This window comes from Crinia signifera, chromosome 7, assembly GCF_055691185.1.
Source record: "Crinia signifera chromosome 7, ASM5569118v1, whole genome shotgun sequence".
In the NCBI taxonomy this organism is placed as follows: domain Eukaryota; kingdom Metazoa; phylum Chordata; class Amphibia; order Anura; family Myobatrachidae; genus Crinia; species Crinia signifera.
The window spans coordinates 26,224,202-26,250,378 of record NC_139223.1 but is presented as its reverse complement, the minus strand read 5'-3'; the positions used below and the strand labels follow the sequence as shown (position 1 = coordinate 26,250,378).

Sequence of the window (26,177 nt, the reverse complement as noted above, 5' to 3'; positions counted from 1 at the left end):
CCACTCTACCTGCTTGAGAAGCGAACCCTGGTGCACACCAGTAGGCCTTTACCAGCTTGCACATACCTTCCTTCCCAAGATGTGTCAGCCCATGGGCCGCCTCGGCTAGACTAGGAAGGTATGCTCTGGGGGCCACTGGTTTCCCGTGTCCATCTCTCCAAAGTCCGGTAGACTCTTGGCCACATCCCTTCGACTTCCATACTGCTCTTTCCTGTGGGGAACACAAATTCTGCATGTCTATCAGTTTGGATGTGGATACTATGTTCAGTGTACAAAGGTTGGTAGGATGGGTGAAAATATTTACAGGGCATGCGGCCCTTTTCGCTGCCTCATCAGCGCGGCTGTTACCAAGTGACACCGGGTCCTTCTCTGATGTGTGAGCTTTGCACTTGATAACAGCCACTCTGTCTGGGAGCTGAATAGCTCCCAGAAGTCTCCTAATATATGTCGCATGCGCCACTGGTGTGCCAGCCGCCGTCATGAAATTTCGGAGGCGCCATAGGGCTCCAAAATCATGGACTACTCCGAAAGCATATCTGGAGTCGGTATATATGTTGACTGATTTTCCTTGGGCCAGTTCACATGCTCTGGTCAGTGCCACCAGTTCCGCTACTTGTGCTGAGTGAGGTGGTCCCAAGGGTTCAGCTTCCACAATACCTTCTCCATCTACTACTGCGTAGCCTGTGCACAGCTCTCCCGTGTCCGTCTGTCTATGACAGCTACCATCTGTGAATAAGGTTATGTCTACCTCACTTAATGGGCTGTCGCTTATGTCAGGACGTGCTGTGAAGGTCTGATTCAGGTAGGACATGCAATCATGTTTGTCCTCACTCTCACTAAACTCTGCTTTACCATATTCAGCAACATTCCCATCACCCTCCACCCTTTGTGCCTTGGAAGGCACATGAGGAAGGAATGTGGCTGGGTTTAGTGTGTTGCATCTTTTGATGGTAATATTTACTGGGGCCATCAGCGCCAGTTCCCACTTAGTGAACCGTGCTGAGGACACATGACGTGTTTGGGCAGAATTTAGGAGGGCAGAGACAGCATGGGGAGCATGAACAGTTAAATCGTGTCCCAACACTACGTCCTCACTCTTACTTACTAGTTGTGCTATTGCAGCCACACTTCGTAAGCAAGTTGGGAGTGAGCGTGCTACTGTGTCCAGCTGGCCACTGTAGTACGCTATTGGTCGGTTGGCATCACCATGTTTTTGTACAAGCACTCCTGCCGCACACCCACCTGATTCAGTTCCGTACAGTTCAAAGGGTTTTCCATAATCTGGCATTCCCAGTGCTGGGGCCTTTGTTAGGCTCACCTTTAGTTCCTCGAAAGCCAGCTCAGATTCCTCAGTATGAGAGACCCGATCTGGCTTAGTTGAGGAAACCATCTCTTGTAGTGGTAATGCCAGAATAGAGAAACCTGGGATCCAATTGCGACAGTATCCACACATGCCTAGGAACGTACGGATCTGATGCTGGGTCTGTGGCAGTACCATATTCTGAATCGCTTGGATTCTGTCGTCGGTGAGGTGTCTCAGCCCTTGGGTAAGGCAGTGGCCCAGATACTTAACTCTGGTCTGGCATAATTGCAGCTTATCCTTAGATACTTTATGTCCTGTCTCTGAGAGATGCATCAGCAGCTGTCTAGTGTCATCCACTGATGACTCCAGTGACTCAGAACACAACAATAAGTCATCAACATATTGTATCAGTATCGAACCACTCATGGGTTGAAAGGATTGTAAACAATCATGCAAGGCCTGGGAGAAGATGCTGGGGCTGTCTATGAATCCTTGGGGGAGTCGTGTCCAGGTATACTGTACTCCTCTGTAAGTAAAGGCGAACAGATACTGGCTGTCAGGATGCAAAGGGACGGAGAAGAATGCTGAACACAAATCAATGACTGTGAAATGAGTACAATGAGGTGGGATTTGCATTAGGATGACAGCTGGGTTTGGCACTACGGGGAATTGGCTCTCAACTACCTTGTTTACCCCTCTTAAATCCTGCACTAGTCTGTAGCCCCTCCCCCCGCTCTTTTTCACAGGAAAGATGGGACTATTGGCCGTGCTGGAAGTTCTAACTAGGATTTCCTGTTGGAGCAATCGTTGGATCACTGGAAATATTCCTAGCTCAACTTCAGGTTTTAAAGGGTATTGCGGTATTTTTGGGGCTATCCTGCCTTCTTTTAAGCGGATTTCTACTGGTGCTACATTTGCCATTAGCCCAGCGTCCTGTCCATCTTTAGTCCAAAGGGAACTCGGTATTTGTGCTGTAATTTCAGCTACCCTAGATGGATTTGATTCTACAACAGTGGAATACAACATTAGCCTCTGAGGACTGTCCAGCATATCTTGCACTTCTTGTGTAAGATTTTTAGGAGTATCTAGGAATACCCCATCGGGAGTGCAATAGATGACACATCCCATTTTACATAGTAAATCTCTACCCAGGAGGTTAGTCGGGGCCGCTGCAGCCAACAGAAAAGAGTGTTTGGTATGCAGAGGCCCGATTGTAACCTCCGCTGGTTTCGTCAGTGGGTAATGTTGTATTTTTCCTGTTACCCCAATTGCCGCTACTGATTGGTTAGTGAAACCCAAGTGAAGAGGAGTGTTGAGAACAGATCTGGCCGCCCCTGTATCAACCAAAAAGGTTTGCCTTACTCCAGCTATATCAACCTTCACCTGAGGTTCCTCTCCAAGGTGTTGTGTTAGTCTAACTGGCTGTAGGATACAGGTATGACCTGTTTCCTATGGTCTGACCTGGGTTGCCCTTAGCACAGTGTCAGCCATCAGATGGGGAGGAGGCATGTTGCGTGACCTGTCTGTCTCCTCCCATTGTCTAGGGGCTGGGTATCTCCGTGTCTCACCTTTGTGAGATTCCCATTCTCGCTTATGTGTCTGATAATTCCTGTGGTTTCCTAACCTACAATGAGCTGCAATGTGTCCCTCCTGATTGCAGTTGTAACAGATAACTGGCTTTCTACCTGTGTCCCTGGTGTTTCGTTGGTATGCAGCTTTGTTTGGGGCATTAGTGAGGGCTTGGATGCTAACCATCATCAGTTTGTCAGTTTGCAGTTCTCTGCGTTTCTTGATGTTACGGTCGTGGCCTACAGCAGATTCCCGTAGGGCATCCACTGTCATTCCACGCCAATTTGGAAAAGAAGTTTGGACTCTGGCTCTCAGGTTTTCGTTAAGCCCTTCCACCAGCACAGAGACAATCAGCTCCCTCAGGTGGGGATCGTCCTTAGGCTCGGAGACACCAGTGTACTTTGATACCGCCATCAAACCCCAGTTGAAATATTCGCTAGCTACTTCACCATCTTGTTGTTTGATAGTGAATATCTTGCTATATTCCACTGCTGCAGGAAAATACACTCCCAACTGTAAGTTAATCAGGCGTATATTCTCCTGGTTGATCTCATCATTTATCTCCTTGTCCACTTTCAATCCACTATCCTGAATGAATTTCGGGATGTCAATGTGAGTGGGGAGACAGGCCCTCAACATGATTCTCCAATCCTTGTTGGTGGGCTCATCAGAGTTTCCTAGATCCCTTACAAATTTCCGGCACAATGCCAGATCTTTCCTTGGGTCAGGGAAATCTGTAATGATGGACCGCAGCTCTAACCGTGTCCATGGGTTTAGCATGGTCATCTTTCTGGTAGGTATCACACCCTCTCTGTCTGCCTTACCATAGGGAACCTCCAGTGTGCGTACAGGGTATGTTTGTACCACATTCGCATTACTGGGACCTGCTTGGGAGTCATTTGTGTCTGTGCTGTGTGGTGCATCATTACCTGAGTCCAATACTATGCTGTTGGCATCAGCCGTCTCCTCCTCCTGTGCTGGGGCCTCAACAGCGGGTTGAGCTTTTCCCTCAATCATATTAATTGCATGAGAGACGGCCAGTGCCAACAGCTGCTCGTTTTCCTCTCGGGTTTCCTTGTAAGGGGATAAGACAGGGTACAGGTTAGCAACGGATACATTATTACTTATACTTTTCTTATGAGTCATTATCCCCTTCGGCACATATGGGGGTGGGGGAGCTGATTCTATTATGGCAGCAGTTGCATTTATATTTTGGCTGATTGTGTCAGGTATTGCCAGACCTCTGCTTCCCCATTGTTCCTGTCCTTCCTTCTGCCACAATTTAAGAATATCTATATGCTTCACTCTCTCCTTACGACTGGAGAGTAGGCATATTTCATCTTTTACTGCCGATAAGATTTCCGGATCGAAGCTACCAACACTGGGAAATTCTAACTTGCTGCCTTGTGTCATTTTTCTCCATTTACTTTGGTAAACAACTGCGAGTTCACCGTGCTTCCTGCACATAATAAAAGCAGCCGATCCTCTTGGCCGGCTTGCTTCCTCCCTATCCTGCACGTTATCACAGCGTGACCCGTTATTACCCATAGTTACAGGAATAAACGTTCACAGCTTAATAGATAATCGGTGGGTTATTACTTATCTGAGAGCTCCCCAACCACTCACTTCTCCACACAGCGACACTTCAACGCAATCAAGCGAAGAGCCCACAATGCGAGGTAACGTACTCAATCACCAAGTCTTTCAACTAGCAGCGAACTTCTAGCCAACTTGCTTGGCGCGGCACAATTTTTCCAGGGTATAACAAACTTGTTTTCCTATACCCCCAAAAATCGGATTTCTAAAGTAGCTAATCGGAAACAAGTGCGTTCCGATATATCTTCTTGTACCCTCCTAGCGGAATCAATTCCACTGAAGGGGCAGTTCCTATGGGCACGTCGTCACGTGAACCCTAACCTTGTCCTACCTGGACTGTCCTACACTGGACTACACTGCGCTTGAGTCGTGTCGTCACACACCCGTTCGCCTCAGTTATTTTTCACACTGGGCGCTGGTTACACCTTGGTCTTATGCATATATTTGAAATATTTCTGTACAGAAAGTTTTCCCAGGCCGGTAGCTTTTCACTAGATACTTATGCAGGTATAAATCCCTTATAATACGCTATAGGAATCTATTAAAATAATGCTTGAGTTGCTTGCTTATGAGAAAATGAACAAAAAGAAAAAAAAACTTATTTTCTCTTTTATTAATCACCGCCTCATTCGCAGTATATTACTATACTGTTTAAATAAAGCTGATGGTTTAATACTGTTCACCTTTGAGTTCCTATGTGTGCTGCATGTGCAGTACCAATGAACAGCCACGTGGGTACGTGCGCTGTTCACAGGCCGCCGGTGAATCGGCCACCCACGTGTTCTATAGTGTATTTGCAAGGTTGCACTCGGGTTTCGCTATACGCAGTAATTGCGCTTAAATGTGGAATAAATCCCTTAACTCCGTCCGAAAGTTACGTATCAAGATGCGAAATAAATCCCGCACTTAATCCGTAAATCACGTACAAAGATGCGAAAATTTCCCGATATGGGCACGTTCGCGCGCACCTTGCGTAATACACAATAGACGCTTTACGTTACTGCAAAAGGCCCAGGACTTGTCGCCACGTGGCGGAGTCCCTGTTTTTGCGGTAACTAACAATAAACAATTATAGTTTTGCACGGAGGGGATCCTCTATGTACTATAATAAACACAGATTCCACGTGTGCGAACCTTATCGCACGTGGTACATATACTGTAATGAACAAGCAACTCAAGACACTATACCCCGTTAAACTACTTGTGGCAGGCAGAAGTACAGTTTACTAAACACTTAATATATGTTTTAAAAACACGTGGCTTTCACTCATTGTACTCCGGGTTCAGCGCTAGCACTTCCCGAACCCCGCACCGCCGCGGACTCGGCCTATCCAGCAATGGAAACAAATAAATACTTCCACCCTTTTGCTGGTATAGGTCGAGTCGCACGCCTGGTACTGAGTTCTGGACTGTGAAACGACCGGGCGAGCACCCCAATTGTTAATGGTGATTAAAATATAACCAGAGTGACGATAAGTGAAAAGCGTTGGTTACGTAATAAGTCCGCAACCAACGTACCCTTTATACCTAGCTACGTGCGAACAAAGCGTAGCGCAGCGTAGTGTACCTTTTATTGTATTATGTATACCAAGAACCAATACCTTAATCAGAGATTCCTTCGCAGTACTTTGTCTCTAATCTGCGAATATACCTTATCGGACTGTGTCCGCAATATACCTTATCGCTATTATGCGAATAAACAGACAACGACCACTGTATAGAAATATGGAGATAAGAGCTCCGTAAAAAGATTGTATTTGAGTCCCTAATGGACAAAAGGGGGTTACAGAAATAAGAATAAACAGGTATAACAAGTAATACAATATACTAACAATGAATACTAAACAGACTCTACTAAGGGGAGAGAAAACAGATACAAGACACAATCAGCCAATCAATACAATAAGGATAACTACCGTTAATGCAACCGTTACCGTTCTCATCAAATATGCGAAGTGTAGTCCGGTCAGAGCTCACTATCGTTCAGGGATGAACTATAGTCCGGTGGTCAGGTCAGGGAAAAGTAGATGTGCCGAAGAGACTTTGGCTGCTCTGGGTCGCCTATCTTATAGGGTCAGAAAGGGGAGGTCAAAGGCCGTTCTCATTGGTCAGGGGTCGAATGTCAGGTCAGCTGTGATTGGGGGGTAAGCTGATACACCTGGTTTGGCTAGGTCCAGGGGAGTGAACTTTAAGAGTCCTTTGTTCGGTGGTTTCGGCGTCAGCAGTGATTAGAACTGGTTTCATCTGGATTTCTTTGTTACATTCTTTCAACAGAAACTGTCCCTGGATTATGGATTATGTCCATAACTATCGGGCAGTGTGTATTGCGAAATATTCGCAATGACCGGAATACTTCGCATAATGAACTGAACAGAACGGTACTAAACACGATACAGATAGATGTATGCAGGGCTAACTAAGCTATGTGTGGCGTTCTAAACCTTTAACTATATTTTACTTAGGGTCAGTATGTGTTTATGAATTTATGTGTGATAGTATGGCTACTCTTCTGGTCCACTTTGCCACGCATACTCGGGTATGGAAACTTTATTTGCGCAACTCTGCGAACCAAAATGGCGGCCATACTATCCTAAAATGGCGGGTGTGTAACTCGACTTCCATACACCTACTGCCTGCATACCACCTACTGCCTGCACACCACCTCCTGCCTGTACACCACCTCCTGCCTGTACACCACCTCCTGCCTGCAAACCACCTCCTGCCTGCAAACCACCTCCTGCCATACCACCTCCTGCCTGCACACCACCTCCTGCCTGCATACCACCTCCTGCCAGTACAAAGTACACCGCCTCCTGTCTTCACACCACCCCCTGCCTGAATACTACCATATTGTTTGGTCAGGAATTCAAGGAAATTATTGACAACTTTGAATACAAGTTGTCTAATGTGTACCCAGCTTATGGCTCTGAAGGATGCAACATGGGGAGACCTTTGCAGATATCTCCTGCATCTGCCGCTCTCCCTCCGTTTACTGAAAGCAAATCTACAAGGATTTACCAAGCTGCCAGATTCAAAACATTCCCGAGCCTGGCCCTGGTTCCGGACCTGATGCCAAGTCAGAGCAAGACTGGGCTTATGTTATACAGTAGCTATGTCATGGCTCCACGAAGTACTGGAATATAAGGGCCCAACACAGGGCCGGACTGGGACCAGAAATCGGCCCTGGCAGGGTGGGACACTTGCGCTGCAAAAAGGGGGCGTGGTCTCATGGAAAGGAGGCGTGGCATCACAAAAAGGAGGCCATCAACCCGTCATCAAATATGTGTGCTGTTTTCTCTCTGCAAGACCCTCCACTGCAGAGCGCTGCCTCTGGCCTAGTTAGGGTTAACTGCAGCACACATTCCATTCTAAGCATAGACAATCCTTGCACAATGGATACATCGCCTTAAAGTGCCCCTCCCCCCTCCCCACTGTGCCAATAAGGGGTACATTCTAGAGTGGGGGGGGGGGGTTCATCACGCAGGCACCAGCATATCATCCAAACCCCCTTTCCTACCTCATTCCCTCCTGAATAGAGAGACAGACGAGAGCCATAGCAGCTTGAATAAACAGCAATGGAGCAAGGCAGCACACAGAGACTTTGCGCCTCCGTAGCAGATGAGCGGTCAGCATCTGGCAGCTGGAAGGGCCGCAGCACATGGGCGGTTGGCATCCAGAGGGTGGGCCGGCGGTGAGTGTGGTGCCGGGCACAGAAAGCCGCCTTCAGATAGGGGAGGTGGTAGGCGGACTGACGCTCAAGAGGAGTTGCGGGACAGCACTGGGTGGCTCAAATGCATGGCAGTCGCGTCATGATGTCATAACGTATGGCCGCACAAAATCGTCCCACAAGGCCATCAGCCCTTCTGGCATTTGCCAGAAGTGCCAGATGGCCAGTCCGGCCCTGGCCCAACACTAGGCAGCCTAGTAAGTGACAATCACTCTTGTGTAATGAGGAGAAAACTGCATTACTGCAGAGCTGTCTCTACCGTCAGACAGCTGCCTAGGGTGTCGGGATCTGGATGGGGGGGGGGGGGGGAGTCTTACTATCCTATCTTAAATAGTTCTTCCACCTTAGTAAATTCACCCCACTGTATATAAAGCATCCATGAGACTAGTAATACAGAGACTACATAGAATGGCACCATATAAATGTATAACAATTCTCCCCCACTCTGTCTCTCACAGCAGCTCTTGTTTATAGGACTCGTCAGTATTGTGCTGCGGAACCATTGTATGTATTCTAGCATGTGTACCCTGTTATCAGCCATCAGAAATATAACAATAGCCGCCTGCGCCTACCCAGCTGTGCCAGCCGCCCCTTATACACAGTCTGTGCGCACGGCTAGATGACATTTCTCAGTAAAGCGCATGAAGTGACTGATAGTGGGTGCAGTCATCCACACAATTACTTGATGCTGGAGCATTTCTCATCTTGCAGGAGATACTACAGACAGTTCTGCAGTGAGCATTGTACGAGAGCAAAAAATAAACAAAGGCAGAATTCAGGGGTGTGATTTAATGGGATGCAATTTAGTTTATTTTTTTTGCGATTCGTAGTAAAAAAACTGCCGAATTTGCTGAATGAGATGCGAATTGCGCTAAAAATCACAGTTTTTGCAGCGAATCTGCACATTCTAACCTGGCAATTTTTAGTCATACTTCAATTCGCATCCAGATGTTTCCCCATTATAAAGTATGCAACTCACAAATTTAATGAGATTACAGGAAAATGTTACTAAAAATCGCAAAAAAAAAAAAAATAGACCAGGTTCCGATAGGCAAATTTGACAGAACCATGCAGAGATCATTGAGATATCTGCATGGTACTGTCTTAAAAAATGTGTAACAAAAAGTTTAGGGTCCCCCGTATTTCTGAAACCAGCCCGGACTCTTGGACCGGTCCTGGTTCCAAAAATATGGGGGACAAAAAAACTGGGCGTCGCCCATATTTTGGAACCAGTACCGTGCTCCAACATCCCGCGGTGTCGTGCCACAGCCGGGGGTATATATTTTTTACGTAAAGTCCCACGGCCGTACCATGCACACAGTGGCTGGTCAGCCCTGGACAAGGTAGCTGTGGGGACCCCCAAATAAAGGGATTCCCTCCACCAGGCTTCACCCATCCAGATCTGAAGCACGGGGCTGTCCCCGGTGTCTCTGGCTGGTGGACACCGGGCTGATACGTGTAAACATTTTTTTTTAAAACCTTGTTTTTTACAGGTGAATTACAAGTCCCAGCATGCCTCCCCCGCATGCTGGGACTTGGCGACCCACATAGCGCTGTACTAGCTGTTATAAGCGACGGAGGTAGCAGCGGTTTTTTTAAACACTCTTTTTACAAGTCCAAGGGAACCCGTTAATGCTCTGCATGCTGAAACTTGTGGTTCGCCAAATCCCAGCATGCAGGGAGGACTGCTGGGACTTCACCTGAAAAAAGCAATGTTTTTTTTTTTACAATTTTTACATGTATCAGCACGGCGTCCACCGGTTTAGGATCGACGGGGACAGCCCTGGGCTTCAGTTCTGGACGGGTGAAGCCTGGGGGCGACCCCTTTATTGGGAGTTCCCACTCCCCCAGGTACCCCATCCAGGGCTGACCAGCCACGGTGCGCATGGTACGGCCGGAGGACCTTATATAAAAAGTGTCCCCCGGCTGTGGCATGACAGCCTGTTGGAGCCCAGTGCTTGTTCCAAAATATGGGGGACCCCAGTTTTTTGTCCCCCATATTTTTGGAACCAGGACTAGTCCAAGAGTCCGGGCTGGTTTCAGAAATATGGGGGACACCTACGTATTTTGTCCCCCATATTTCTGGAACCAGGCTCAGGTCAGTGAGCCCTGGGATGGTTATGCTCAGGAGGGGGGACCCCACACCATTATTTTTTTTTTTTTTTATAAAACACACATTACTATGTCTCCAAAATCACATATGCCCTCAAATGCGCAGTTTCATGACTAAAAGTCGCACCATATCACATTTTTTTTGCAACAAATTTGCATCTCATTGAATAGTCAAATTCTTCTAAAATAATGCGATTTTGAAAAATGCAATAATTTGCGATTTCGGAACCTTACTAAAATTCTAATCCTAATAAATCTCACCCCTGAAGTTTACCTGCCTGTGATATCATTGAGTCACTTCTAATCTGCACTTTACCTGCCTGTGATGTCATTGCGAGACTTGCAATCTGCACTTTGCCTGCCTGTGATGTCATTGAGAGGTTTGTAATCTGCACTTTGCCTGCCTGTGATGTCATTGCGAGACCTATAAACTGCATTTTGCCTGCCTGTGATGTCATTGCTACACTTGCAATCTGCACTTTGCCTGCCTGTGATGTCATTGCAAAATTTGTAATCTGCACTTTGCCTGCCTGTGATGTCATTGCAAGACAAGCAATCTGCCCTTTGCCTGCCTGTGATGTCATTGTGAGACTTGTAATCTGAATTTTGCTTGCCTTTGATGTCATTGCCAGACTTGTAATCTGCACTTTGCCCGCCTGTGATGTCATTGCGAGATTTGTAATCTGCACTTTACCTGCCTGTGATGTCATTGAGAGGTTTGTAATCTGCACTATGCCTGCCTATGATGTCATTGCGAGACCTGTAAACTGTACTTTGCCTGCCTGTGATGTCATTGCGACACTGGCAATCTGCACTTTGCCTGCCTGTGATGTCATTGCGAGACCTGTAAACTGTACTTTGCCTGCCTGTGATGTCATTGCGACACTGACAATCTGCACTTTGCCTGCCTGTGATGTCATTGCGAGACAAGCAATCTGAACTTTGTCTGTGATGTCATTGCGAGACTTGTAATCTGCACTTTGCCTGCCTGTGATGTCATTGCTAGACGTGTAATCTGCATTTTGCCTGCCTGTGATGTCATTGCAAGACAAGCAATCTGCCTGTCTGTGATGTCATTGCGAGACCTGTAAACTGCACTTTGCCTGCCTGTGATGTCATTGCGACACTGGCAATCTGCACTTTGCCTGCCTGTGATGTCATTGCAAGACAAGCAATCTGCACTTTGCTTGCCTGTGATGTCATTGCGAGACATGTAATATGCACTTTGCCTTCCTGTGACGTCATCGTGAGACATGTAATATGCACTTTGCCTTCTTGTGATGTCATTGCGAGATATGTTATAATGCTGCACAGAGTCATCTCTGGCCAATCATCTCTCTACAGTGCTTAATTATGGATAAAGCTAAAGAATCCTCAAGTTACATCATCAGGATGGTGTTGGCAAAAAACTGACTGTTCCACATAGACAGGAAAAGGGTACTGCAGTGTGACCTTATCCTGCAGCACTCAGCTCCTGTTACTGAGAAGGAGCCAGCAGTGCTGAAAGAGTCTCTGGGGGCAGCCCACATGCAGTGTAAGAATAAAGCAGCCAGTATTTACCCTGCACAGAAACAAAATAACCAACCCAAATCTAACTCTCTCTGCACGTGTTACATGCTTTGCGATTGAACCTGAATCACCCCCAATTTGTCACCTAATCGCGTGGATCACAGTGACATATCAGGCATATTATATAGTGCGTATCCACTACAGTATCTCCTCTCACCTACCCTGCGCACACTCCCAATAAATGCTAGCCCCTCTATAACTTTTTCTGCTCCAAATACATTTCTCCACCTCTTCACCTTGCATCTCTCCTCACTGCCCAATGATCTTTTGGCCAGGACGCTGACAATGCTAAGTACTTATCTTCCTGGACATCCCTTCCTCATGACACTTCCGCTGATATATTGAGATGTTCTCCTCTGGTCTCCCGCTCAACCTCACTTAATTTACTCTTCAAAACTATTAGTGTTAGAAAGGCGAATTACGGTAACACAGTGTCACACCAAGCACACTAAAATATTTTTGCTTTGCTATGGGTTATTAGCAAACTCAAGTCTGTTAGTATATAACCCTGCACATACAGGTTACTAGAGATATAGAATACTTAAGGTTATCTGAGGTAAAACCCAACTGATGTGATCTGACCACATATTAGAAATAGGTCTCAGGAGAAAGTACTGTAGCACGTACTTAGCCTAAAGCCAAGGTTAGTCAATAGCCAATCGCATCCAACCGTTTAGTTATTTTTATAAGGGCCATACAAAATATACATTGAACACTTTGCAATCCATCCCTTGAAATACTTGCACAAGGATATCCTACCTGTAGAACACCAAGTTCCTGGAGCTTCTGTGTTGCTAAAAGGGCTTTTGAACTTTCCTGCATGAAACGCTTGTGTCTTGCAGAACAGGAAGGTTTGGGGACCAACAATAAAACCATAAAAAATCCCAAGGCAAATCCACTAGCGATACCCATGAAGAGTCCCGAAATGTAGGCAGGGAGGGGCCAGATGAAGAAGTTATAGGCCAGGATCGCAACACAAACAAGGGCACTGCATGGCACATCATTGTTAGGTGGAGGAGTTTGGCAGGTGCCCATGGGTTGAGGCAAACCTTGGTCTTCCCCTTCCTCATTGGTGGTTAGTTCTACCACTTGTATCAGGTCACCATAGGAGCAAATCTTATATTTGCAGTAGTTCTTAGGTGCTTCAATGTGGACAGCTTCAGAACTCTCTGCAGAGTCCACAATGTCTCCATCTTCTAATCTCTCATAACTGGAAAGGGTGTTCTTTGATTCAAAAAGGCCATGGTTTCTTACTTGACTTGTTGGGGATTCCTGGTTAGAAAACATTGGTGGAATAGTCCTATATTTAGGGCTTGGGCTTGTCTCCTCACCTATTATTTTACTGAGCATACTCAATGGTTCTTGCATAGCTTCTGACAACCTCCTCTTGGTGTCTTCTAACTTGGCTTCTACCTCCAGAACATTGAAAAACATTCCTTTGCTTTCAGAAGGCGACATGCTAGGGGACGATGGAGCTGTCCTAGAGTCCCCATTCTTGCCCTTGGGTTGCGTTATCTGCCGCCAAAGATGGACATTGAGTTTAGAGTCTGACTTGGACTGTGTTACTTCTGGTTCTAATCTGGAAATTTCTGTGGAGATGGACTTGACCAAGTTCACAAACAGATGAGGTTTGTGAGGTGAAGGGTCCTTGACATCGATTTCTGTGGAGTTGGACTTCACTAAGTTGATGATAGGCCTGGATGTGGGTGAAATTGGCAATAGGGGGGAGCTGCATCTTTGGGTCTCATTGGACAGCAAAACATCACCCGCGCACTCATAAGCAGCGAGGGCCAGCTCATTGACCACAGTACCATCTTGACCACTGCACTGTCCATATACTGGAGCCGTAGCTTTGTCAGTTCCATAGTTTGCTGCCGCTTCATCCTCATCTTGCTCCAATGTAAAGATGAGTTCACTCTCATCCAAGTCTTCCCAGTTATCTTCACTTTGGACTTTAGTTAATTGGATAGTTATTCCCTGTGGGGTCTGTGGCATGATTGGCCCATGCTTTGTACCTTGTGATGGGTGGTTGAGTGTAGGAGAACCAGTCGGCACAGGACTAATTTTGGCTGAGTGAGACATTCTTCACAGCATTGCTTCTGTTCTAGAAAGAAATATGAAACACATGTTAAATAGTCATGGTAAATGGTCACAACATGCCAATATGCATGCCAGCTTATGTATACCAGATACCAGTTTCCACATGTTGTTGATACAGGTGACTTCTCACATTAGTGCTCCTACTGGTTTGCATTCCCGCAACATTAGAGATGACCATTGGTGGCTTCAGAGATGGTGCTGCAGCACAGTTCAAAATTCAAATAAGAGAGCCACACCCAATGCCAGTGAGTCAGGAATGGCAGTTGGTGGCAGTTGGTGTGGCTCCCCTATTTGAATTTTGAACTGTGCTGCAATGATTTGAAAGCATCAATGGTAACCTACAGTGATCTCCAGTGCAGAGGCTCCAGAGGGAGGGGGGGGGGGGGATCAGTTCAAAATTCAAATAGGGGAACAAAACCACTGCCACCAACTGCTATTTCTAACTAAATCACTGGCAGCCCATCCTCTGCTGGAGCCCCCACTGGAGATGATTGATGCTTTTAAATCATTGATGTCTATGCCTGATGTGGAATACCAGGTGGTTTCTGGCCATTTATGATACAGAAAAAACAATTCTTGAACTGGGGTTCTGGAAAAGCATGGTATTACAGCAGAAGAGAGATTGGCAGAGATATACAATGCTTCGGAGAGTGATGAAGCGGAGAGAGAGAGAGGTTAGAGTTTGGAGTTTAGGTCAATCAGCTCCTAATTGTCAATAGACTGTGTTTGGGAATGACAGTTAGGAGCTGGTCGGTTGGTAATTTTGGACTCATTCATGTTTGCAAAAAAGTAAGCACAGATGTAGACATGCACTGAGTGTGTATACTTCTGTATCTTTGTGTCCGGAACAAACTGTGATGCCAAGTCAGGGGTGCAAATGCATTTATAAAGAAATATCTGTGCAGCGTAAATTCTGGCTGCTTTTCCATGTAGTACACAGATGTTAGATTTGTACACTGCAATTTAGATTTCAGTTTCAACACACCCCACCCAAATCCGTACCTCCCATCTTGTTGGTGGCGGGGCTCAGGACTCACTGTGCACCCCGTTTCACCACTCAGCAACTCAGTCTCCACGAATAGAGGTTGTGGAACTTATTCAGGTCAGTTTGCAACTGCCATTCATTCCCGCGATGTTTTGTTACTGCGCAAGCGCATTTCTGCACATGTGTATATGCAGGGTGCCTGCACCCACTCAAAATACACGGATCACTGGGTGCACGCACCCAGGACTGTGGGCAGGGGGGGCGGGGGGGATGGAGAGGGGCGTGAGGCGCTGGGCGTTCTCATGATAATGAGGCCATGATGTGGCCGATAGGGGTGGGCAGCGCTGACCTCACCGGATGTCAGCTGCCCTCCCATTTCAGGCTTAAGGGGCGTACACACGGGGAGATTTGCTGGCCCTGCCCTGCGATTTATAAGATGTATCCAGCATGCTGGATATTATCCGCCTGGCGATAGCATCGCTACGCAATGTAGGGGCATTTTCTAATCTAGTGAGATCGCTTAGATCAGGCATGGCAAAACTATGGCTCTCCAGCTGTTGTGAAACTACAAGTCCCATCATGCCTTGACACAGTTTTGCTATTAGGGAATGGTAAACCTATGACAAGGCATGCTGGGATGTGTAGTTTCACAACAGCTGGAGGGCCATACTTTGGACATGCCTGGCTTAGACAATGCCCACAAACCACACCATGTGTAGGCCCCATAAGTACATCTGCCCTGAATGGATAAACAGGAGCCTGGGAAGGAAAGCCAGTAAAGTAGGTCACTGATAGAAAGATAAAGTACCAACCAATCAGCTCCTATTAACACAGCCTGTAGCATGAGTTAAGCTGATTGGTTGGTACTAGAATTCATTCCTGGTCATCTCAGCAGTTCCCTGTATATTTGTAATTAAACAAACAAACAAACAATCAAAAAAACAATGAAAAATGAAAAAGATTCCATGTTGACTACAACTACAGGGTTAATATATGCACCATGCCAGGCATTATGGGCAGACACGAGGAAATAGCCTGACTGGCACACTTTCCTTGCATTTACTCTATACAGACTGTTACAAAGATTCAAGTGACAAATGAAATAATTGTTAACAGCTGTTTTGTCTACTGATGGTGACACCGCCAGCCAGCAGCGTAGCTACGTTTTGGGCGCCTCCCCCGCCATTAGGGGGGGGCGCCCCCCGCCGCCCTTTCAAACCCCCCCAATCCCCCGCAGCCTTACCTTTCGCGCTGGTCCCAGCGGCTCCGTTCTTCTGCTGAAGACCACCACAAAATGGCCGCCCCCATACAGCAGACAGTTTCAGAGAACTGTGTGCTATATGGGGGCGGCCATTTTGTGGTGGTCCTCAGCAGAAGAACGAAGCCGCCGGGACCAGCGAAATAGGTAAGCCTGCGGGGGATTGGGGGGTGGTGTAACTATAGCACCGCAGCCCCCGGCGCCCCCATATGCACAGCGCCCCCCCGCGGTGGCGGGGGCTGTGGTGCTATAGTTACGCCACTGCCGCCAGCCTCTCAGGCCGATATGATGGTGACACCGCCAGCCTCTCAGGCAGATATGATGGTGACACCGCCAGCCTCTCAGGCCGATATGATGGTGACACTGCCAGCCTCTCAGGCAGATATGATGGAATACAATTCTATCACTATGCACAATGGAAGGATGTTATTGGTTGGCAGTAAGGATTAAAGAATAGATTGGATGCACTGGCATATTGGGATACGGTCATTAGGTTGACAAACATTGGGTCAAGACCACTAGGTAGACATGGGTCTAAGTCGACAGGTCATTATGTTGGCACAAGCATTAGGTTGACAGTCAAAAGGTCGACATGGGGTTTTTCACTGTTTTTTGAGCGGACATGTGCCGACAGGCGGTATTTCATGCGATACCATCCGCTAGGGCGTGGTGGGAGAATAAAATAGTGTGCCGAGCATAGCAAGGCACCGTGCCAGAAGCATGGGGAGCGCAGCGCTACGTTTCAGTGTCCATGTCGGGTTAAAAAAACAGTGAAAAACCACATGTCGACCGTTTGACTGTTGACCTTGCCCATGTCAACCTTTTGCTTGTGTCAACCTAATGACCTGTTGACCTGGACCAACCTACAGCTAATGGTGTCGACCCAATGCTTGTCGGCCATTTCTGTCGTAGACCTAATGATCCATAGCCGGGATATTAAGGGGAGGAGTCCCGTGTGCAGCCTCGTCCATCTGGGCTGCAGTTGTGGACAGGGATGTGCTTACATTGTTTCTGTATTTAATTCTCAGTGCATGAACACACCTCCCACAATTAGGCCACACCCCCTGAAAAGTACCTGGCCCGCCCAGGCTGTCTACTGGCCTGACCACACACACTGTACTCATTATAAATACGCCACTGGTTAGGCTGCAAGAAGGGAGGGTTAGGCTGTGGGAAGGCTGGGCTAGGGGAGGGGAGAGGCTCCGGATACTTACCCACAAGGAGTCAGGATGCTGGTGTCGGTCTTGTGATGGCCAGCATTCTAAATGGCAGGATCCTATACCCAGTCCATTGTAAGCTCTCCACAGCAGAACCCAAATGGGTGATGTATCAAAACTTGGAGAGCAATAAGTAGAGAGAGATAGAGGTTATGCATACATCCCAACTGTCCCAATTTTCATGGGACTTCCCGTTTTTTTAGGGGACATTCCCACGCCAGGCCCGGGGCCAGCAGTGCCCCGCTCTGCTGAGCACAGCATCTGTATTTCCAGGAACAGAGGGGCTGGGGGGATGAGTCACTGGTTATGCCCCCACAGTGGCGAAAATAGGTGTGGGGCCTTGCAGGAGCACCATCAGCAAAAAGGCCACGCCCCCTGGGGTATGGATCATTATAGATCAAGAAGCATTAGGTTGACACCACTAGGTCGACATGCATTAAGGTTGACATAAATGAAGGTCGACATGGGTTAGATCAATAGGTCATTAGGTTGACACAAGCACAAGCATAGGTCAACAGTCAAAAGGTCAAACTAATGACCTGTTGACTTAACCCATGTCAACCTTCAATTATGTCGACCTTCCTGCATGTCGACCTTCAGTCATGACGACCTTAATGCATGTTGTCCTAGTGGTGTCGACCTAATGCTTGTAGACCTGGTGACCAGTGGCGTAACTACCTAATTGTCGCCCCCCCGCCGCATATTTTTTGGCGCCCCCCTCCCTCCCCTCGACGTACCTGCCTGGCCGCATCTGCCTGTCACGGTACCGTCTCTCCCGGCGCCGGCTCCTGCTGCTATAATGAAAACGGACTCTTAGAAAATGGCTGCCCCCATACTGCAGACAGAAAACTGTCTGCAGTATGGGGGCAGCCATTTTCTAAGAGTCCGTTTTCATTATAGCAGCAGGAGCCGGCGCCGGGAGATACGGGACCGTGACAGGCAGATGCGGCCGGACAGCAGCGGGTAAGTGGTAGCTATAGCCCCGCAGACCCCTGGCGCCCACAGGTTCTCTGCGCCTCCCCGCCACCGCGGGGGCTGCGAAACTATAGCTACGCCACTGCTGGTGACCATATCCCGCCCCCTGGCTGCTAGACCATGCCCCCAAATTTTGGATGTATGCCGCACGCACGGGGGGGGGGTCCCAAATTGTGTTTTTCACAAGTTGGGAGGTATGGATAAAGTACCTGCCAATCAGCTCCTAACTGCCATGCTACAGACTATGGGCCAGATGCAATAAGCTTCAAAAGTGATAAAATGGAGATTGATAAACAGCCAGCCAATCAGCTCCTGCCTGACATTTTTCAAACCCAGCCTGTGATATGGCAGGTAGGAGCTGATTGGCTGACTGACTTTTGAAGCTTAGTGCAGCTGGCCCTATATTTGAACATTTTTAGTTAGGAGCATATTGGTTAGTACTTTATCTTCCACCGTATCTCTCTCCGAGCTTTCTTACCCTTACAGATCACTGATGTTTTTATAGACTGCACATTAATATTGATTCTACTTCCAATACATGATAGCAACCACAATAAGGCATAAGGCCTCAAAGGCCCTATAGAGGGAGCAGGGCTGGCAACAGAAATCTTGGGGCACTGTACAATTATATTTTTGGGGCCCCCACCTAATCCCAAATCCACACAACCCTCTTCTGCATGAGCCTCATTTAACCTTTCGCTGCTCCAGATCCTGCTTTCAGGTGCAGACTTCTCTCGTTCTCAGTCCTGTTGGCCTGGCTCCTGGCTGCTGCCTTCTGCTGGCCTGTCACTTTCACAAAAGAACGCCGAGCACTACAAGCAGGCACGGAACAGACGACCCGCGCATGTGCGCAGTACAGGAGCCAGAGACTGAGGCTACAGTGCTAGCGGCGGGTATGGCTGTGCGCCTGCGGCCACAGGCCATGTGCACACACAGAGTAGATTGCTCTGAGCACCAAACGGCAGGGCGCACACACAGTAGACAGCAGTGGCACACAGTGTCAGTCAAACTCAGCCACACACAGATGGTGCACAGTAGACGGCCTGGCCCCGAGGGTCACTGACAGGCTAGCGGCTGTGATGGAGCATGGAAGCTCTGGGGCCCTTGAGATTGCTGGGGCCCGTCACAATTGTCCCCCTTGACCCCCCCTGTCGCCTGCCCTGAGAGGGAGGGGTGGGGTATGGGGCTCCGACAGTCGGGATCCCGACTGCCCGTACTCAGACAGCATGGTGAGCGCAAAATAGCCCCTTGCGGGCTCGCTGTGCTCACCACGCTGCCGGCACGGTGGCTACGCGAGCCACCTATTCTATTCTCCCTCTATGGGGGTCATGGACCCCCCCGAGGGAAAATAGCGGGTGACAGTCGGGATCCCGATGTTGGGTAAATGACTGTCGGGATCCTGACTGTCGGGAACGCGTCCGGCACCCAGAGGGAGGGGGCCAAGGGAGACAGTAGGGTTTGGTAGGACAGAAATGCCCACTGCCCATGCTCCATGTATCTCCAGCATTACCATGGTTACATGCATTGTGTGATATGCTCTGATCCCACTGATCCCACTGATCCCACTGATATGCTGTTGTGAAACTACAAGTCCCATCATGCCTTGTCACAGTTTTGCTATTAGAGAATACTAAAACTATGGCAAGGCATGCTGGGATGTGTAGTTTCACAACAGCTGGAGGGCCACAGTTTGGACATGAATGCACTACACCAATTGCGCTGTTCAAATAAAAAGTGCATTCTTAGACAAATTGCCCGTGGTTGGTGCAATATCCATCCCATTAATAGACTAGGACAAGAATGGTGCTTCTGAGCATGTGGAAAAAGCAGGGACTTTTTCTGGAACTAATCCCAGCCTGCAAAAAAAAAAAATGAAAACCCACAAAACAAAACCAAAAAATAAACTAAAGGGTTTATTTACTAAGATGAGTGTTCTATTGAAGAAGGGATGTTACCATAGCAACCAATCAGAAATGAATTCTAATTTATTTAGCACCTCATCAGCAGGTGTTAGATGTTACACAAACACCCCTGCCACAATTTCGACTTGAAATCTCATTGAGAAAACAGTGAATATTCCCATAAATTTAGCTGCCTGATAGAATGTGTACATTTGCTATTTAGCCGAATGCGAGCTATTGTTCTCTGGTATCGACCATATTCTGCTAAAGGTGGCTGCCACCAGAGGTGTGACCTTTACACGTCTGTTAATGTTAATAGTAGCTAGCTTTTATATTAGCCAACTTTAATGATGCCAACCCTACAGCTCGGTCCGCAGAAGAACAGCATTGCACTGCCCTAAAATCCAGACCTGCATATAATTTTGTATGAGCACAAATCTGCATAAGTGCTGCCTGATTGGGATGATGGGAGCCTTTAATAATGCAACATTCCATATCAATGTGTGCTTAGTGCAGCCCATATATCTGTTTATATATATATGGCTTCAAGGTCACAGCGAGGTCATGCAGCACTTACGCCAAACAGGTTCTTTGTAAAGAAGTCAATGATTTTTAAAGATTTGCCCGTTCCCTCTACCTCAGCTAATATGAGTGCCATTATTGATAAGTGCCGCCTGTCTTTATCTCGTCCTCTGCTCTATAAGCTGAAAATGGGATGAGGCCTGGAAGGTGTCAGGCAGCTGTTTCTGACCTAGGACACGCCTAGGCCCTTATTAAGATCAGATCTGTGTTTAGTCTTTCCTTATTCAGATCTGATCGCAGTACAAATTTGCTCACATCTAATTCTTTTTTTCTCTGTTTGCAGATAAATATAAGCCAGGACTTACTTTTACGCTGCCCAGTTTTCTGTAAATTCGGGGCAGGCGCTGAAGTCACCCACCCAAAAGGCAGGGGCTGCTCTCTGGGGTCCGCCCAGAGTTTCTAAGGGCATGCACAAAAAACTCTGGGTGGACCCGTGACACCACTCCCTGCCTGTCAATCATTTTCTGAACGCAGCGGCAAGTGAAAAACTCGCCGAATGCGTTTGCTCTGGGGGTTTGCGCATGTGCATGATAAAACCCCCACCATCGGAGACGGGGCTGAATAGCCCCAATTGGACCAGAATCTGAGTCCGTATAATGGCTGCAATTCAGCTCAGAATGGTTCGTAGCAGTGTTGCATAGGCAGGCCGCAATGAAGGTTGCTAGAAATTGTGATCTAGAGGCCTGATTCAGACCTAGTCACAAATGTCGGATCGCGATTTTCAAAGTGCGCGAACACTTAACAGGACAAAACCATGCTGCACTGCAGGTGGGGCAGATGTAACAGGTGCAGAGAGAGTAAGATTTGGATGAGTTATTTTGTTTCTGTGCGGGGTAAATACTGACTGCTTTATTCTTACACTGCAATATAGATTTCAGTTTGCACACACCTCACCCAAATCTAACTCTCTGCACATGTTACATCTACCCCACCTGCAGCGCAGCAAGGTTTTGTCCATTTGCTAAAAAAATATCAGCTTTGCGATCAGGTTGGAATTAAGCCCCATATGCGAGGACATAGCCAACCCATGTTTTCTGGAATGTTCCCTGTCGCCATCCACATATGCCAGCAATATGTCATTCCTGCTGCAGCTTTGGGGCATTGCAAGCGACACCGCAGACCCAAATCGGCACACGAGCAGTTCAGGCCCTGCGCTTGGGCAGATCTTAAAACGTTACAGTTCTTCATTGATTTAAGGACTCAATCAGGCTTACAGGTAAAGCCACATGTAAAAAAATGAAGCTAACATCTTTGGGCTACATGCAAAAGCAGTCAGTACTTACCCTACACAGAAAAAATATAAATGCATTTGCTCCCCATGCACGGTGGAGAAAGAATGGAACCCAATTACTGCCTTGCCCTGTGTAATGTAAAACCTAGGGCCTGATTCTGGTTCATTCGCAAAGCACATTTGGGGTGGTCATTCTGGTTCTTTCACTCCTCAGTGTGTTCGCACGGGAGAGCGAGATTTTGGGTGAGATTTAATAGGATGAGAGATTCAGAAAGTGAGAGATTTGGGAAGAAATCTCCAGTTTTTTTTAAAAGCGGCAATCATTTACACTGCAAAATCAGACTGGTGTTGCAGTGTAAATGGTTGCCACTTTAAAAAAACTGGAGATTTCTCACCAAATCTCTCACTTTCTAAATCTCTCATCCTATTAAATCTCACCCTTTGTTTCTATGCATGTGCATAATAATTTAGGTGCAGGCTCTCTTGGCGAATGGACTCGGTGACTTGCATTTTATGGGCGTCCCCATGAAAACTCTTGGTGTTCCTATGGGGTTGTGGGCAGGAGGAGGTGTGCCGGGCACAGGTCTCCGTGACACATCCCTTTGCATGGTTGGGAAGGGGGGTGTTTGGCTGGCGATTCAGCAGGCAGTGGAGCAGGCCCTCTGGGACTCGGTAAGCTGCGAGCAATATAGATATCAGTTTGAAGAACACACCCCATCCAAATCCAACTCTCTCTGCACATGTTACATCTGCCTCACCTGCAGTGCACATGGTTTTGTCCATTAGCAAACCAAGGATTCTGGTTAACTCGCAAAAGCAAAAGCAAATTCACTGTTTAATCGACAAAACATTATGCACTGCAGGTGGGGCAGATGTAACATGTGCAGAGAGAGTTAGATTTGGGTGGGGTTTGTACTTCAAACTGAAATCTATATTGCAGTGTAAAAATAAAGCAGCCAGTATTTACTCTGCACAGAAACAAAACAACTCACCCAAATCTATCTCTCTCTGCACATGTTACATCTGCCCACCTGCAGTGCAGCATGGTTTTGTCCATTAGAGAGAGAATTTGCTTTTGTGAGTGAAATCAGGCCCCAAATCTGCTTCGAGGGGAACCTGAATCACCCCCTCAGTTTCAGGCCTAGTAGCTATATTGTAGTAGATTTGCATTTCTGTGGAAATGACAAAGCACGTACTATAAAAATGTCCCTGGTACTGTATGTGACCACTGGGATGAATATCACAGGTCGGGATTTATAATGTTTGCCCACCCAATGTATTATACTCCGCATTCCAAAGAGTTCAAATGTTTCTGCGCCCTGGACTCCAGTCCCTTCTTCCCCGCCTGCTGTCACTGAGCCGACAGATCTGCCACTGTATTAGTGCCCTATATTCTCCATCACAGATGTTCCCATATAAAGCCTGTCTGGTGGGGAGCTATAGTGATCTGTGGATCTGTAGAAATATGGATGACCTAATTTATAATGACAGGATCCGGGGGTGCCGCAAAAGCTTCTTATAATCCAGCCAGCCAGGGGGTTCTAGCTTGAATCATTTATACAGAAACATCTGGCAGGGATGCGGTCATCTGCTAGACAGATTTGTAGCAAGCCCTCGAATGATCTGTTAGACTTTGTGGCAGAGAATTGCGCTCATTGGGGTCACAGAGGTGCAGATGTCCTGTTAGTAGCCTAAAGCAGCCTCCAATTATTCTCCAGATTTACTGTCGTTTTAAAGACCAACATTCATTTTAGAGGGAAATAAATTGTAACTTTTGAGTTGACTATGTTTGGGACAGTGCAATTAGTTTGTGAAACGCTGCCAGTGTGTATTTTGTGACACTACCACCTGCAGATTATACCCTCTCTCTGGGGCAATACAGTGCACCATTCTGCCCTGGGGTGCTGTGGTTAGTATACCACCTTGGCCTGTGTGATGCAGCTGATGAGGGGTCAACAGAAGAACCAATAGGAATCTGCGATCACTGCCATTCAAGCTTCTGATTGGTCCACCCACTTAACCTGCAGCCATTTTAAAGTGACAAATGAAAATATTCCCCACTTAGACGACAATGGGCTGTCACATCCAAACTCAGCAGTTACACAGTATACAGATCATCACGCACAACATTAGCTGGGACCCCAAGCGTTAGTTACCCATTGTTCCTGGACCCCAGGTTTCAGCATGCCATTGTCCTGGGGTCCCAGTCAAGGTCATTCCAGTAGACTTCCCTGGGAATCAGCATCAGTGGTCCCCAGTTGATGCCCTGACCCACAGGTTGTGTACTTCTCACCTGGATGTCTGCCACACTGACGCAAAGTACACACTAAAGCAACACACATACCTGGCAGTTGCAGCTATAGATAGTGGCCTAGGGATGTAATACACACAGTGTTAATGTAACTTAGTTGAGTGTGTAAGACATGCATGTAAACACAAGACAGAACTGCTCAAATAACAATCCCGGGTGTTTTACCAGCTTCTCCTCTTACTAACAACAACCAGTAACTGAGGGTCTTAGGAGCGGGTAAGTGGTGCCCAGCAACATGAAAAGGCAGCTGGAATGGGTGGGTGGGGGGGGGGGGGGGGCAGCTGCAGTGCCAGCCGTGCACATATGACCACCTGCTAACCTTGCCCTGCAACACACCGCACTGCAATAACTGGCTTCTCACTGGTTAAATAGGTACAGCCTCAGCGGGTGCCGATTAGGTTACAAACCAGGGTGCAGTATGGGCTGCAGGCTACATGCACCCCACATATCGGACACTCATTAAGAAGAGGCAGCAGTTGTTAGAGCAGAGTGACTGATATTCCCACTGCAGGGCTGACGATGACTCCTGTCTGCATTGGTCATGCCAGTATTTCCCCAGGACAAGGGCAATAAATGAGACTTACCTGCTGGGAAGGTCCCTGGATGTCAGAGGCAGCTGGTCTGTCACACAGGCTCAGGTAAGGGCATCTCTGCCCCTCTCCTCCTCCAGCAGACAGGCACTGCAGGGATGTGTGTGCGGGGCTGCAGTCAGCCCTCATATGACAAACACTGGGTGCTGCTGCTGCTGCTGCTGCGTGGGGACTGACTTAAAAAATGCCTCCAACTCCTTGTGCTGTCAGAGCTGCTGTGCAGAGCACCGGATCTAAGAGCCGCTGTGCAGAGCACCGGATCTCAGAGCTGCTGTGCAGAGCACCGGATCTCAGAGCTGCTGGGTGCAGGCAGGATAAGACGACGCTGCTGTAACTACTCTGCAGATATTTTGTGCATCTCCTCCTGCTCCTGGGGGCTTACTGTCTGCTGCCTTTGCTGCATGTGCTATTACTTTGTAACCACGATGTACAGTATATTAAATGTCTATCCCAGGCTTGTCTCGCTGCATGGTGTATTCCCTCCCTGCAAAGTTTCCTTCCTCCTTGTATGAGCACATTGCCTGCAGCCCCTCAGAGTAGCCCAGTAGGAGACTGTCCTGCATCCTCTTATTAATGCTGCATTACATTGCACAGGACATAAATCTCCACCGCTACAGCGATGGCTCATTAGCCCGGCCTGTTGGGAGCTGTCACCCGGACAGACCGGGAGGGGTCTGAGCTGAGCCTGGTGATGATGAAGGGGGTAGTCTCTTATCACTGGCCTTCAGCATCAGAGAGGTGTCCTGACCTGGCCTGCTATGTACAGGACTGACTGCACAGCACCACGGACAGCTCCCAGTTTAGCACCATGGACAGCTCCCAGCCCACCACCACTGGCAGCTCCCAGATTCAGCACCATGGACAGCTACCAGATCAGAACCAGGGACAGCTCCCAGCCCACCACCACTGGCAGCTCCCAGATTCAGCACCATGGACAGCTACCAGATCAGAACCAGGGACAGCTACCAGATCAGCATCACTGGCAGCTCTCAGATCAGCACCATGGACAGCTACCAGATCAGAACCAGGGACAGCTACCAGATCAGCATCACTGGCCGCTCTCAGATCAGCACCATGGACAGCTACCAGATCAGAACCAGGGACAGCTACCAGATCAGCATCACTGGCCGCTCTCAGATCAGAACCACGGA

At 47.8% G+C, this 26,177-nt stretch overlaps 1 protein-coding gene across 2 annotated transcripts in view; it reads right to left on the bottom strand.

Annotated features, from left to right (window-relative positions):
* LOC146019929 (testis-expressed protein 2-like) overlaps positions 1-25,596 on the bottom strand; it is a 75,002-nt gene extending 49,406 nt beyond the window's left edge. The window contains exons 1-2 of one of the 2 annotated variants that reach the window (XM_083152600.1): positions 25,021-25,596; positions 12,636-13,975 (exon numbers count right to left, since the gene is read on the bottom strand). In XM_083152600.1, the coding sequence (XP_083008726.1) occupies positions 12,636-13,958 (1,323 nt within the window). In that variant the 5' untranslated portion in view covers positions 13,959-13,975; positions 25,021-25,596. Of the gene's footprint in view, positions 1-12,635; positions 13,981-25,020 lie in introns of both variants that reach the window. The other variant, XM_083152599.1, reaches the window with a different exon arrangement.
* Between the last annotated feature and the right edge of the window lie 581 nt (positions 25,597-26,177).